The sequence below is a fragment of the Frankliniella occidentalis genome, unplaced genomic scaffold (genome assembly GCF_000697945.3).
Source record: "Frankliniella occidentalis isolate FOCC.00 unplaced genomic scaffold, Focc_3.1 Scaffold7, whole genome shotgun sequence".
Lineage (NCBI taxonomy): Eukaryota > Metazoa > Arthropoda > Insecta > Thysanoptera > Thripidae > Frankliniella > Frankliniella occidentalis.
The window spans coordinates 3275050-3291084 of record NW_026267137.1 but is presented as its reverse complement, the minus strand read 5'-3'; the positions used below and the strand labels follow the sequence as shown (position 1 = coordinate 3291084).

The following is a 16035-nucleotide window of genomic DNA, read 5'->3' as shown; positions in this document are numbered from 1 at the left end:
GGGGGGGGCGGGGGGTACTTCCCAGCCATCGTAAAAAAAATCGGCATATCGGCTCACAGCATATTGCTCTAAGGCTTTTACAGCCGCTGCCGTAGCGGGTGTTCTCTGTGATGCCTGTCGTCCGAAGGTGATGAGGCGTTGCGAGGCGCGGGCTCAACGACTCGTGAAGACATGCGATGTTCTCGGAACACCTCAACTAAATAGCTGCTGCGTGGCGATGGGCTTGTTGTTGGTGTGAGCCGTCCTGGTTGTCAATGTGCAGGGCGGGGTGCTGCAGGCGGGGTGGGGCGGGGCGGGGCGAACAGGGCGGGGTGTGGCAGACTCCCAACCCGCCCAGACACCTCGCGCGGCGGGGCGGACGACGAGGACGACGCAACACGGAGCGCAACAGGAAGGAGCGCGGGGATAGGGGGTGAGATCGGGGGCAGCCTCACCACATCTGTCGCGCAGATATTTTACTCGTCTGAAGGACGCCGAAAGAGTCGCGACGAAAACGCCCAAGTCTGAAGGCGTCTCCTCGTCGTTTCGTGTTGAACGGCTCGGCTCGCGTACTGTAGTGTTTATTGGAGAGTAGCGTAAAAGGGCCGAGAGAGAGAGAGAGAGAGGGCACGTTATTCAAATCGTCTGCGGTGCTCTGGCAGTGGAGACACTGTGAATCCGGGGTGCTCAGCAGCTGGGCGACTTCACACGTTTAGTGCAGCGCGACCACAGTGTGCTCACACTCTGCTACTATTTTCAATCCCTAAGATGAACAGCCGCACCGCGCCGAAATAGGTTGTCAAACTTACCACATGCTGCACAGTGTAAAGTCTGGGCCGTCCATTACGGGTCTACAACCCACAGAAATGAGATGTGGATGTCATGGAAAACGAGAAGGTGTCTGTCCGGCAAGTTGGCGGCTCGAGTCGCTGGGCACCCCAGATTTGCAGGGTAGATGCGAGCGGCACCGCACCCTGGCCGCCCCCACGGGTAGGGGCCCCCGGGGCCGGGGGGCCCCGCCAGGGGCGCTATCGCCGGCCAGCTTAGCTCAGCACAGGCCCCCCACGCCCCCCGCGGGGTGCGCGCGGCTCGGCGTCGCGGCGGCTATTTCGGTACTCTCTCGGTCGCCACCCTCGGCCCCCTCGGCCTCCCCGGCCCTGTGCGGCGGTGATGGTGGTGGCGATGGTGGAGGCGAGTGGGCTCGCCGTCACGCGATGACGTCACACGGGCCGCGCTGCGCCCGCTGCGCCCCTCGCGCGCCCGGTGCGGGGGAAGTCCCTCATCACCCCCCACCTCCCTCCCCTTTGCTGCGGTGGCACGCGGCCACCGCATGGGCGGGGCGGGCACACACGACCCTTCTAATAACACCACCCCACCTGCCTTTTCTGTTTGCAGAAGAAAACCAAGAGGAAGACGGAGACTTTGGACGACCTGAAAAAGGAGTTGGAGATAGACTTCCACAAGATCACGCTCGATGAGCTATGCCACCGCTTCCAGACGGACCCCAACCGGGTGAGTGTGTGGCCGCTGTGTGAACGCCTACTTGCCCCGAGGCCTGGCCAGAGCCTGGCGGCTGAGACGGCCCAGCTGTCCTGTTACTCACCCCTTGCCTTTCCCCCGCCCACAGGGTCTGACGCCAGCCAAAGCCAAGGAGGTTTTGGAGCGCGATGGCCCAAACGCACTCACGCCCCCAAAGACCACCCCGGAATGGGTCAAGTTTTGCCAGCAACTGTTTGGTGGCTTTTCCATGCTTCTGTGGATCGGTGCCATCCTCTGCTTCGTTGCCTACGCCATCGAGTGGACGCAGACGGACGAGCCGACAGAGGACAACGTAAGGACTTTGCTATACTTACCCATACATCATGTATACAAGTGCATAGGGGAAGTCCAGTAGTCTAAATTTCACTGAGCTCACTCTCACTTTTCAGCTTGATAAAAATAAAGATAACATGTCATAAATTTTTACACAAATAATACTAACAACAATGTCTGCCCTTCATATTTACAGCTATACCTTAGTATTACTCTAGCTGCTGTGGTAATTGTCACAGCCATCTTTTCTTACTACCAAGAGAGCAAAAGTTCAAAGATCATGGACTCATTTAAGAATATGGTTCCTCAAGTAAGTTTAATGACTTTTTGATGTAATGTCCCAACCCAAATAAAAGTTGTAAATAAATTTTGATTTTTTGTGATTACAGACTGCTGTTGTCATTCGTGGGGGAGAAACTCTCACAATGAAAGCTGAAGAAATTGTTGTGGGTGACCTTGTTGAGGTCAAATTTGGTGACCGTATCCCTGCTGATATTCGTGTAGTCGAAGCACGCTCTTTCAAAGTTGATAATTCTTCTTTGACTGGTGAATCTGAGCCCCAGGCCCGCACTGCTGAATACACACATGAAAACCCATTAGAGACCAAGAATCTGGCATTTTTCTCAACCAATGCTGTTGAAGGTAACTCAAACTACTTTTTAAAAGTGGTGTAAAATCATGATCATATTTCATATATTTATTGGAAACTTATCATGCAGGAACTGCTAGAGGTATTGTTATCTGCACTGCAAACGACACTGTGATGGGTCGTATTGCTGGTCTTGCCTCTGGTCTTGAAACTGGTGAAGCACCGATTGCCAAAGAAATTCACCATTTCATTACTTTGATCACTGGTGTTGCTGTCTTCCTTGGAGTGTCATTTTTCATCATTTCCTTCATTCTTGGGTACCACTGGCTTGAAGCGGTTGTCTTCCTAATTGGTAATTGAAATGAAAATGTTTGGCTAATTAACTAATTTCTGTATCTAAAAAAGTCAAATTAATTTAATTCAATTAATTCATGCAGGTATCATTGTTGCTAATGTACCTGAGGGTCTACTTGCTACTGTGACTGTATGTCTAACATTGACTGCCAAGCGTATGGCATCCAAAAATTGCCTTGTGAAGAATCTTGAGGCTGTGGAAACATTGGGTTCAACGTCAACCATCTGCTCTGATAAGACTGGTACCCTTACTCAGAACCGAATGACTGTTGCTCACATGTGGTTTGACAACCAAATTATTGAAGCAGACACTACTGAGGATCAAACTGGTAATTATTAGATTTACTGACGGCATGAAAATTGAAGATAATCAATGCTTGGTATGTCTACAAATCATTTGTCATTTTCAGGTGTGCAATATGACAAATCAAGTGAGGGGTTTAAAGCATTAGCGAGAGTAGGATGCCTCTGCAATCGTGCTCAATTCAAGGGTGGTCAGCAAGGAGTTCCTGTACTTAAGAGGTAATTAATTTTTAGACATTTAACATATAAACTGCTTGCTGCTAAACTGGTTACCAACATCCCTGACATTCTTTTTTTCCTGCAAAATAGGGAAGTAAATGGTGATGCATCTGAGTCTGCCATTTTGAAATGTATGGAACTTGCTCTTGGTGATGTTCAAGCCATTCGCAACCGAAACAAAAAAGTTTGTGAGATTCCATTTAATTCTACCAACAAATTCCAGGTGCGGTTTAATTGTTGATCTATTATGGGATTCTCACTGAAACTAGGTATATAGATTTTTCTGATCACTCTTATTTACCCCTTTTTCACAATCAGGTTTCAATTCATGAAAACGAGGATAAAAATGACAATAGGCACATTTTGGTCATGAAAGGTGCTCCAGAGAGGATTCTTGAAGTCTCCAGTTCTATATTCATGAATGGCAAAGATCTTCCACTTGATGAAGAGTTGAAAATTGCATTTAACTCAGCTTATCTTGAACTGGGAGGTCTTGGAGAGCGAGTTCTTGGTATGTGAGAGGAATTTTAGACTAAATTAGTTTATTGTAAGTATTTGATGGACTTTGGTATTTTATTAAATTTATTTTCTGATCCTCTAGGTTTCTGTGACTTCATGCTGCCAGCTGAACAATTCCCTAAGGGCTTCAAATTTGATGCGGACAGCCCTAACTTCCCTCTGACTGGTTTCCGCTTTGTTGGTCTAATGTCCATGATTGATCCACCTCGTGCTACTGTCCCAGATGCTGTTGTGAAGTGCCGCTCTGCTGGTATTAAAGTTATTATGGTGACAGGTGACCACCCTATCACTGCCAAAGCTATTGCTAAATCTGTAGGCATCATATCTGATGGTATGTTTCTTTTAAAAAAAATATTAATCCTTTTTGTCTCATATATATTTCTCAAGTAGACTTTTCATTTTTGAAAATTTGATTGTCATAGGAAATGAGACTGTAGAGGATATTGCTGAGAGATTGGGCATCGATGTTCATGATGTGAACCCAAGGGATGCCAAGGCAGCTGTTATTCATGGAATGGAACTCCGCCACTTGAACTCTGACCAGCTTGATGAAATTCTGAAGTGAGTTTTTGTAGCATTCTGATGTAGGTAGTTTTAGATTATATTAAATCTTCATAATTTAACATTTAAAATATTTCCACAGGAATCACTCTGAAATTGTTTTTGCACGTACTTCTCCTCAGCAAAAATTGATTATTGTGGAGGGTTGCCAACGTCTTGGTGCTATTGTGGCTGTGACGGGAGATGGTGTGAATGACTCTCCTGCTCTTAAGAAAGCTGATATTGGTTTGTATATAGAAATCCCATATGAGAAATAAATCTAAACTGGAGGTTTTGTTACTTTGTATAAATTGAAAGTGCAACTTGAATTTCAGGTGTTGCAATGGGTATTGCTGGATCCGATGTGTCCAAACAGGCAGCCGACATGATCTTGTTGGATGACAACTTTGCTTCAATTGTAACTGGTGTAGAAGAAGGACGCTTAATTTTTGACAACTTGAAGAAATCAATTGCCTACACCCTCAGTTCAAATATCCCTGAAATCTCACCTTTCCTCATGTTTATTTTAGTTGGTATTCCTCTACCTTTGGGCACCATCACAATTTTATGCATTGATCTTGGAACTGACATGGTAAATATCACTAAAATACAGAAATTTTTTCTCACAAAATCATTTGAAGAATTTTCCCTCACACGATTATGTTTTTCAGGTTCCTGCAATTTCTTTGGCTTATGAAGAAGCTGAGTCAGACATTATGAAACGTCCTCCGAGAAATCCATTTTTGGCTTCTGACAAACTTGTCAATTCAAGGTTGGTTTGTTCATATCATACTCACTTGCCCCTCCTGGAACCTGTCATTAAAATTACACAAGTCAACAAATACTTTCAATATGCACACATTTTTCTTCGCAGATTAATTTCCATGTCCTATGCTCAAATCGGTATGATTCAAGCTGTTGGAGGTTTCTTTATGTATTTTGTTATCATGGCTCAAAATGGTTTCTTGCCATACCATTTGATTGGAATCCGGAAACAATGGGACTCCAAGTCTGTGAATGATCTTCCTGACTCCTATGGACAGGAATGGGTAGGAAAACTAACTCAGTTTGCTCACAACTTCACTTAATAACTTACATTATTTTGCATGCTTCGTTAAATAAATACTATATTTTTCTTTCTAGACCTACAGAGATAGAAAACGTCTGGAGTACACATGCCAAACAGCTTTCTTTGTTGCTATTGTCATTGTCCAATGGGCTGATTTAATTATTTGCAAGACTCGTCGAAACTCTCTCTTCACTCAAGGAATGAGGTAACAAAAATAGTTTTAATATTTATCGTGTTTATCAAAACACATTAAAGGAATTTCGTCTTCACACCATTAAAATTTTGTTTTGCAGGAACTGGGCTCTTAACTTTGGTCTTATATTTGAGACAGTCTTAGCAGCATTCCTGTCTTATACTCCAGGCATGGACAAAGGTCTTCGAATGTACCCTCTCCAGTACGTTTTGTCCCGGTTTTGCCCTTACAACTATTTTCAATTTACTTCATAATTTGAAACTATTTCTAAATGTAAAATTTTACAATTACAGTTGGTCATGGTGGTTTGTACCTCTTCCCTTCATGGTTAGTATTTTGATCTATGATGAAACGCGTAAGTTCATTCTACGTAGACGTCCTGGAGGCTGGCTTGAAAGAGAAACATACTACTAAATGTAGTACAGAAAACTCACCAATACTGGAAGCTGCCGTACCTTCGCCTCTTTAATGTGTAGGCTAAGAACTCCATGCAACGTGTTGTAATTGTGATTACAGTTTACCCAAGGTTGAAGTGAATTTTCTGCTTGACAGTATTAAGTGACAAGTTTACACTAAACCAAGCTTTACAAGCAGTTTCAAAACCTGCATCCAATGCCCCAATGAACTGAAACATATTTTGATTCCCAGTGAGACAGTTTTGATAAATCAACACAGAAAGAAAATGGTGTAAGGCAGACTATGTGATAGTGGTTGGAGATAGCATTGGATTGTTTGAGTTTTGCAGTGTACAACAGCACATTCAATTTTTCTGTGTTTTTAGTTGTATGTTTTTATTTTTCCTGACTGGTATTAAGAAAAAACCGGAGTAAGTGCAAAGCACACGTTGAGATTGCTTTTTGTAATGCGAGTGTGAGTATGTGTGTGCGTGCGTGTGTGTGTGAGAGAGAGTGAGTGAGTGAGTGTATATGTGAGTATTATTATTAGAGTACAGCTCAAGACTCATTTCACCAAAATTAAATCACTTTAATTGATAAGGCTTGTCCAGTTAAAAAAGTAATCAAAAACCGTATTTATGTATTGTTGTAAGTGCAACAAATTCATGGTTATCAATATGATCAGTAAAATGCAAAAGCAAAGCTATGACAATATTGTTTTGACATAAGTTGACCAACGCTGCTCACTAAGACCTGTTCAAAATCAATGGCGAAAAGAGTTTTTTATGAAGTACCATTACCCACACTACAAAATGAGATATTAATAATGATGTTGAAGAGGTGAAGTCAACAGATGGTAAAATCATTGCTTTTGGTCATTTCATTGAGCTAGTTTAATATCCATTAATATGTTGGATCAATAATGGCTTTACAATATACAAAATTTGTTTTTTAAAAAACCACAAAAAGGATATTTTAAGTAAAAAATTTCAGGAATTTGCTTCCTTGCTTAGCATTACAACCTTCCATCTTATAGCCCTAAATTCTCTCTCGATATTTTAAAAATATGCTGACAAATATCGATTACTTTTAAAACTAGGGCAGCCTTTTTTTTTCTTCTGGTGAAAATGTTTTTCTCTGGCAAAAGCTTCCATTGTATTGGGTCTTTTGTTAACATTTGGAAAATATGTTTTGATACAACAAAATTTGAAAGGGCAAAGAACTAAGTATAAAGCCTTCAAGACATGAAGATGTATAAAGCTATAGTAAAATAGATTAGTGTGTTTGTTACATAGATAGGTAAAAGCATTAAAGATAAAGAGGTAAGATATAGGTATCACACTAATCAGTTTTATTTCCTTTGCACTTATTTCTATAAGACATGGTACAACATCAAGCCATTAAGTAGATAAACGAGCAACAGGTACCCTGCTTGGTTGTGCAAGTTTGTTATAGAAAAACTTGTGTAAGTCTCATTCATACCAAGTATGAGTATTGTAACAGTGTTTGCAATGAAATAGATGCTTCGAACCACTAGTCAAGAGAGCTCACTTGTAATTCCTGCTTCAAAATATACTGCCGATGTGTCAATGAAAGCGTCCTCAACCACACCTAATTGAATACTGTACCAGAGTTTCTCAAAGCAAGTTGTGAATTCCAGTAGAGCCTGTATAGTCTGACAAGACTTGTGATGTTAAGTCTTTAAGGTACTTCTTGTCTGTCTCGGAGACAAATGAGAATGTAATCTATGAGATGGAGGTAGATGCATTTAGTTAATATTTTTGATCACTCAGTAAGAGTTGCCTTTTGTCCCACTCACCACCAACAAATATTATTTTTAGCAGCAGATGGTGTCACATTGACAGTCTCAATTGCATTTATCACCAAGATTGTGTACCAAATGTCTCAGACGAAATTACAAAATCAGTAACTCCATGAAGACATGGGGCATATGAAATCGGCAACTTGATTCTCCTGCCATCCTTTTCCTCTGATGTTATGTTGTTTTGATTTGCTTAGCTCATGGGAAAAATTGAAATTCTTATTGTATTATCTAGTTTCTGATTGAATGAAATGCAATAAATATTAAATACCCATGAGCGCATTAGAGTCAGTTACAGCTATTTGTTACAAAATATTGTTAAGAATTAAAAAATCTTCACATAATTTTAGCGTTGTTTATATTTCTTTAGTGCTCGAAACCACCAAAGGACCCAATTGAGGACACATGCACCAAATAGCCACAATAAATGCAATATGATGCAAAGTTAATGCTAGTTGAAAACTCTACCTGCTGGTTTAGCACTTTCAAAGTTTTATATGTGAGTAAAGCCATGTTACGTTAGTCTTACATACTTGTGGAGAGTATTCAGTTGTAAGGTTACAACACCAATTTTGGGAAAATAATGACATACAAAAAATTTAAAAAGTTCTTTTTTTAATGCCAAACACCATGGTTACTACACACAGCAAATTTTTGGAAACATGACAGATTTTGCCAAAATATAAAGAGGGTAATGCCATCTTGAATACACATCCTCATGGTCCCTGCAACAAATATCTCTTAATTCAGTAGTACTTATTTTTCCAAACCTTTTGGTGAATATATATTAAAGAATTCGCAAGAATGTATACAGGAAAACATTTTGTTTTACAAATGCAACTTAAAATGCAATAGAATCAATTCAATTTCGTATCACAATACAATGGTACATAGGCACAGAAAAAAACACTATGAAAGGTTCTGGATTAAATTATTTAAGTAATTTCTTACACTTAGTCATAAGAACCGTATGTAATTAATTCTACCTTTCACAATCAATTTGAAGTTCCTTTTAAAAATTGGAAGAATATCACAATGTCTTCACATTCCTTTGGTGTATGAGCAAAAAATGTCAAAATAGCAAAAGTTCAAGTAAGTCAAAGTTTAAGATGTAAACTAGGCCTTTAAGCTAAGCTGTTTGCAAAGAAGTTTTGCGGGTCCAAATCCGTCCACAACTTCCATACAATAGTGAAATGTTATCAACCACACTAACTTGCTCAAAGATTAAAGTAATGAAAAAAGGGTTGAAAGTGAAAAATTGCTGTCTTGACAGAAATCTTAAAAAGTCATTCAACCTGTTGAACAGTATACATATTTTTAATCACATCCTGTTATCTTAACTCTAAGTCCCTAGGTAAAAACAAATAAAATCTGGTTAAAATCCTTTATATGGGAAGAATTGGACTCAGAACCATTACTTACGAAGTTATCTTTTGATGCTGGAAGTTAAAGGCTACTTAAATTATTAAAACTTACAGTACAATGTCAGTCTTTCCAGAAATAAATGATCTGTGTATCAATTTGCATCAAAATCTACATCAATATAACATTAACTAGGTAAAATATGTAGCAAAACCACAAAAATTCAACCGTCCAATGAAATCACTCATATCTTGACAATGTATACACACAAAATTACTGTTTCAAATTATGGTTACACTGGACAAAGTCACAAACTACCTACACATTCCATTAGGTCACACAATGATCAGTCCTAATACACACTTCTCTTTTCTAAAGGGTACTTTTCATACATTATAACTTGAATACTGTATTGCATAAGGAGATCCTCTACATGAAATTAAAATTCTATGAGCTCTCACCGTCATTCCAGACATTGGTTTCAGCTTTAATCATAGTACATTGACTAGGGAAGTTGAACTTGAGACTATTTGAGCCTCTTACAATGATTCAATATATAGTATCTATTGCTTCCAAAACCTTTTCTAAAACTGGAAGTATAATAAAAATGCACTATATAATAGAACTCCACCATACATACTGCAGCTTATTTCTGATTAAAAGTATACAATTGAAATGAAAAATCTCACAAGAGACAGCCCAACAATAAGGGCTTCTGCAAACCTGAAATTCTATAACAGAAAAAGTAATTAAAATTCTGAGTCATAAGTTTATTGGATTACTTTATAAGGTTACTCAAATCCCATTCAAAATATCAGTCTTTCACACTAACCAAAGTTAGACCATAGTTTACTTTATTTATAACAATTATATGAAAAAATAAAGAAAACTGTATCTCAAAGTAGTTAAGAACAACATAGTCAATTTCTTGACAACTTGACATAAAGTTTGATGTCAAGCAGCAAGTTGTTTAGACAAGCGGCTTATACTGCTTTAACACAACAAGATTACTGAAAGATATAAAACTAACACACTACACTTCAGAAGAACTGTCACTGCTACAACCAGATGAAGTGAGATCACTGCTACTATCCTTTTGGATGGGTGGGACAGGCATAATGGGTTGTGACACTGATGACACAGAAACCGGGGGCTTCTTCATAATTTGTGGCTTAGCCTTCAGTGGAGGTTTAAATGGTGCCACAACAGGTTTCTTGTCAAAAGCTGTGCTGGATTGAGCAGATGATGCTGAGGCCTGTTTTGTAAGGCAATGAGACACATATGATACACTTTCTTTTACAGAGTCCTTCTCAGTTTGACAATCCATAGACTTTGAATGTCTAGGTGAACTATGAGAAGTAGAACTTGGTTTACAGTCTAATGGAGAACCTAAACTGTGAGACGCTTTAGTATTTTTCTTTAAAGTGCATTGGTTTTGCTTTGCAAACCTTTCAGCAGCTGTTGTCATGTCTGGACTTTCAGGTCCAGTTGGGCTCAATGATAAATGTGAGTCATCGTCCTTATCGTCAGAAAATGAACGAGTCTCACTATCTTTGGTAGAGTTTGATTCAGAATTTAATCGAAGTGGAAGATCAAGTACCAAATCAGGGGTTTGCTTTTGGCGCATGTCACATACCCCTTCCAGTGAACTGGATACGACATAATTGCCTTCAATGCTAGGAGATTTCTCCCTCATTTCTCTCTCATTTTCAGTTTCCTTGGCAGACAACACAGCAGTAGCGACACATTGGGCAGAGGACAGAGCCTCGTCGATGGAATGGTGCGAGCGCCTCAGTGCGCCGATGAGTGCTGAAGGGGCGGCAGGCTCTGAGTGCTGCCTAACTGGAAGAGGTTGAAGCTGGGGCTGAGGCTGGGGTAGGGGAAGAGACTGGGGTTGGGGTTGCGGCTGGACAGCATGCGGAGGTTGGGGTTGAGGCTGAAGTTCTGACTGAGACAAGACCGAGGCCACAGATACAGCAGCAGCTTCAGTAGGGGGTGACTCGCTTGAACCGCTGGCACCGCTGTCGGGTGAGTGGGGAGAGTTCTCTTTCAGGCACAGAGTCAGCTTCTCTGACACTTGATCAGTAAGATGATCAGGGCGAAGAAGTTGGTCATCACATGCAGATTCCTTTCCTGAATCTAAGCTTGTGCAACTGGCAGATTTGTGAATGGAAGAATCAGGCTGTAAAAACAGACAAAAAAGAAGTTGGATTAGAATAGCAGTTTTCACTAAAAGGTAGAAAGATTTTTGATAACTTTGTTCTTTTGCATAAATATAGTATAATTGAGGTGTATTACTCTAAATATGTAATTTTCGATCTTTTTATCAGTTAATTTTATCCACCATTCTTAAATACAGCAACCTCTGAAGTCTGAAAGTCTAAACTCAAATAACTAGTACAAGTTCAATAACTATTGAGTGAGTAGATACTCTTAAGGTCACACCATAGCCCAGCAAAATTAAGCAGATTCTCTAACTACAAATAAAAGCATGCACAAAAATAGGACTATGACTACTGAAATTTCAAACTCAATCAAATAAAAATCTAATCTATTCCTAAAAAGTACATTGAAAATGTACCCTAAAATATTTTTTAAACCCAAAGTGACCAGCAAAAGAAGATGCACTATATATGTGATGATAATTGTTGTAGAAACTGTCACAGTATTTTTTTAAGGTCATGAAGAGACATTTATTGCTGTTCAAGTAGTTACACTTTTAAATAGAAATACAACTTAAAAGTAGCACATGACAATCTTGTTATCTTGCAAGACATGACTAATGCCTTGATGCAATGTTGAGACAAAAAAACAACAAAAAAAACAGGGGGGGGGGAGAAACAAAGATAACTAAGGGTGTAATTTAAAATTTCACTATTTGAATTGATATAACATCAGGAAAAACAAAGAAATTATAAAAGATTTGTACATAAAGTAGTAATAACATAGAGCGGCATGACTTTTATACAAACTGAGTTTTTCATTACATTTACCTACTTAGCTGTACAGAAAAACAATACAAATGAATTGAATGGTATACATAGTGAGCAAACTATGTACATTACTTTGATCTCTAATGAACAGTAGAAAGTGTATCATATGCACGCATAAGTTTTCCTTGCAAACTGATGAGAAAAACATTTCACCTATGCACAAACACGGGTTTGATGGTAAACTTTCAGCTGCTGTCATAGCTGTTGATATACTTAGGTATCATGATCAAGAAATAAGACTGCAAAATGCATACTGAAAATACTCCAACCCCGCTGCAATATATTCCAAAACTAACTACTGTATAAAGAAAAGTTATAATACACTATAATAATAAATTACAAAAATGATGGGATAGAGCAATCCCAATATAAAATGCAAAATTCGTCATTCTGTCATGCATTCTTGCATTCATTCACTTGCTCACTCATTTAATAAGATATTCCATCTTGTGCACCCATTTTTCTCAACACTACAAAGAGACGACAAAATTATATCAAAAATAGACGCCCTTGGTAAGCATCAATAACAAATGTTGAAAGCTTCATTTAGAGTGAAAGTCAAAATAAAATATATTATATACCACAATAACCTCACAGCCTTGATAAATGATAAATGCCAAACAAAGACAGTTGCAGATGCAGCTATCAGCTTTTTCAAACCATTATGGGGTCATTTTTTTTCTAATTCCAACACTGTATTTCACACACATCCAATGACTACAGAAAAATATCACAATCTGCGGAAGTAATGGTTTAAGAGTCGACAAGAAAGAAAAAAATCACTGCTCATGAAAGTTGACACAATGTCTTCAAATTTTCATTCAAGTTTTGCTATGGTACTCTTCTCTCTAAATAACATGCAGAACTTATGACTGAAGGGGGATCCACTGGTTTTCAGATGTTACACCTAGAAATACAACATCATTTAGAAAACAAGTAGGTGTGTGAAAGTAACTGCATAGATATACATATATATAAAAAAAAAAAAACAATGACAGAATATGCCATTAGGAATAGGAAGCAAAATGTTTAAATCACCAAAAAGCAAACAGAGAAGTTCCACAAAGCAAAGACATGTCTGTTGGAAATGGAAGAATGCCAGATCAAAATTAATTTTGGTTTTTGATGTAAATGAACAGTTTTAAGGGATACATGGGGTACACATACAGTTCTAATGAAGCAATCCAAAGCAAAATAGGGAAGGGGCACAAGGAAAGTCAGTGAGACGATTCTTATCTTTCACATCCCAACAATGTATGTGATTCAGGCAGATGAAACATAATTGACTAAAAAGAGCGACAACTTACACTTTAAATCAGAATATCACAGACGAAAAACATGTGCCTTTTATGATAGCTTTGCTGCACATTATTGTATTAACATGACAAAGGGAAAAAAAGTATTAGTGATTTATTAACCCTTGGTATTCTGATGAGAATGAACAATTTTGCTGTCACATTGGATCATTGAGCAGCAAGTAGTCAAAATTTGAAAATATGTCGTAACTATTGACTACAGTTTTATAATTGGAGATTTGTGCCAATTTTACTGAGTACCACAACTTTCATTTAAGATAAAACAAAGGATACCAATGTTCATGTTAATACTTGATAATGGTTTCTATGAATCATGGCCTAGCTCTTGTGACCAAAAGTTCCTTGTGTGTCAGTCATGTATTAGCCTAACATCTTGGCCTGCTCTACAAACTGCATGTTAAAAATTGAAATGATGAGCATGCGTCATTTTATTGTTTTAAGTTAGAAGAATAAACAGGCAACTCACTACAAATATTGTGTAAGTTAAAAAAGAAAAAAAAATTGTTCCAAACTACCAACACAAACAAAATAAAAAACAAACACTAAATGCACACAACACAAATTTCTGCAGTGGCAGATCAGAGAATTGCCAAGAAACAAAACACAGATGAGTGAAGAGAAACCGAGAGAAACCAACCAAAACTATTTAGTTCAATCACTTAAAAAAAACAAAAAAAAACACAACAAAACAAAATATTACTTTGAAGAAATGCTCACAAGGAGTGCATTTACTTTCAATAATGGTTTCTCTTCACTTTTTAATAAATAAATGGCCATGCATATGAAAAATGCTGCTTTCCGCACAAGCTACTCATAGTTATCAATTAATAAAGGAACAACAATTGATAAGGAACCATGACAAACAAGAAAGTAATCCATAGAACCAAATTTTTTCACTAGAAATAAAACTGTAGCCGAAAGAAGCATTTAATTTCCACAACAGATCAACAAACCATTGCAGCACCAACAAAACAAGAAAAAGGAAACTACACACAAAAAAGGCATTGCGGGGCAGACATAAATCTACACTGTTGTTTCCAGTACCTCAGCTGTTGGAGATAGCAAGGGTGGGGGAGGTGGGTCACAGACGACTAGAGAGGTTGGAGAACGGCCCCCTAAGCCACCTAGTCCACCTACAGCTGGCCATGTTGCACTGCTACCTGACCCAAGCAGGGGGGAGTCATTCTGAGTAGATCCTGATGCCCCAGATAGAACAGAATCATTTGAACTTGATGCTCTTCTTCTCATGGATTCATCAGATGAACTAGACTTCAATAATTCTAATTTATCACGTTCTTCATCCCTGAAAGAAAATTAATTCCGTGATAGAAAGGGGTATTGAGATATTTGAAAGAGATATTGTTTAGTAAAAGCAGAGAAGTGAAAAAACAAAACAAAAAAACTTCAGCTTACTTAATCTTTAACAAGATATATTTGTCTGGAATAAGGCCTTCCACTCCACGAGCTCCTCTACCACGCCACCAGTCATTTGAAACTTGGGTAAAGAGCTGTAAATGGTCCCCTTTCTTGAAGCTCAGCTCTCTTTCTGACCTTGCTAAGAAGTCAAATTGGGCTGTAGCTTCAAGTGATTCACATTCTACAAAAAGAAATGTCAAAATGAAGATTCTTTTCAGAAGTCAATGAAGAAAATTTGTCATGAACTCATCTCACTTACCATCCTCTGATGGATATACTTCAGAATCAACATCCTCCTGGGCATGATCCGAGGGAGAATCACCAACATCACTAGACAAGAAAATGTTTGAACCGTTAGATAAATAATGCAAACATATGTAGAAAAATTATTAGTTTCTTTCTAATTCTAAGAAAAGTAACTTACTTGTCATCTGGTTCTCTTGTTATAAACTTTTCATACATGGGACCAGGCAATATTCCAGTTGGAGGAAAGATATCTTCATAATATAGAATTATATTTTTGATAAGCTCATTAACTTGGTTCTGATACTGCACTTGGTCTTTGTCTTCTGGCACAGGAACTAGTGTTGGACCAAAACATATGGCCAAATTGTAAGGATCCATCATATTCTCATCAGAAAATTCTGACAGACTGAAAGAAGAAATGTTATCATAAGCAAGGGAAAGCAGCATACAAAACTCAAGTTTGATATAAGTGTATGGCAGGACTTACTGATTCAAAAAGGAGAAAAGATATCTAAGAATAATTACAAATGGTCTTGGGAGGCTTGCTACCAAATCTTTCATCTTAATAATGAATTCTTTTGAATCTAGTTCTGAAAATAAAGTATGTTGTTTAATAAAAAGTCTTTGTAACAAAAGCAGAGGGGTTAGTAGAAAAACTTACGAGCTAGTTCCATAAACAGCTCAAAATACACAATGGGGAAGAGTGGTTCTCTCAATTCCCGGAGATACAACTTCAGAACACCGGCAACTGAATTTATGTCACTGGCATCAGTTGTATCAGCTAATGGATCTTCACCTCTCTCAAAGGCTTCACGGAAATTATTAATTTCAACTTGAGATCCTGATACTCTAAAGATACCTTGGTGATGCAGACCTACATGAACACAATATATTATTAAACATAGTTA

General features: G+C 38.6%; 2 protein-coding genes across 2 annotated transcripts in view; one reads left to right on the top strand and one right to left on the bottom strand.

Moving 5' to 3' along the window:
* Positions 1–8138, top strand: part of LOC113210068 (sodium/potassium-transporting ATPase subunit alpha) — a 35167-nt gene extending 27029 nt beyond the window's left edge. Inside the window, exons 2-19 of the mRNA XM_026427886.2 lie at positions 1375–1491; positions 1607–1810; positions 1988–2101; positions 2181–2433; positions 2511–2732; positions 2818–3063; positions 3145–3256; positions 3347–3479; positions 3575–3767; positions 3858–4106; positions 4198–4336; positions 4419–4561; positions 4651–4907; positions 4987–5087; positions 5190–5364; positions 5459–5589; positions 5678–5779; positions 5871–8138. Of these exons, the coding sequence (XP_026283671.1) occupies positions 1375–1491; positions 1607–1810; positions 1988–2101; positions 2181–2433; positions 2511–2732; positions 2818–3063; positions 3145–3256; positions 3347–3479; positions 3575–3767; positions 3858–4106; positions 4198–4336; positions 4419–4561; positions 4651–4907; positions 4987–5087; positions 5190–5364; positions 5459–5589; positions 5678–5779; positions 5871–5991 (3012 nt within the window). The 3' untranslated portion in view covers positions 5992–8138. The remainder of the gene's footprint in view (positions 1–1374; positions 1492–1606; positions 1811–1987; positions 2102–2180; positions 2434–2510; positions 2733–2817; positions 3064–3144; positions 3257–3346; positions 3480–3574; positions 3768–3857; positions 4107–4197; positions 4337–4418; positions 4562–4650; positions 4908–4986; positions 5088–5189; positions 5365–5458; positions 5590–5677; positions 5780–5870) is intronic.
* A 254-nt stretch (positions 8139–8392) lies between these two features.
* LOC113210067 (SLIT-ROBO Rho GTPase-activating protein 1) overlaps positions 8393–16035 on the bottom strand; it is a gene marked incomplete at its 5' end in the record, with an annotated part of 52373 nt that continues 44730 nt past the window's right edge. The window contains 7 exon segments of the mRNA XM_026427884.2: positions 8393–11338; positions 14510–14768; positions 14879–15062; positions 15141–15211; positions 15306–15533; positions 15615–15717; positions 15789–16001. Of these exon segments, the coding sequence (XP_026283669.1) occupies positions 10190–11338; positions 14510–14768; positions 14879–15062; positions 15141–15211; positions 15306–15533; positions 15615–15717; positions 15789–16001 (2207 nt within the window). The 3' untranslated portion in view covers positions 8393–10189.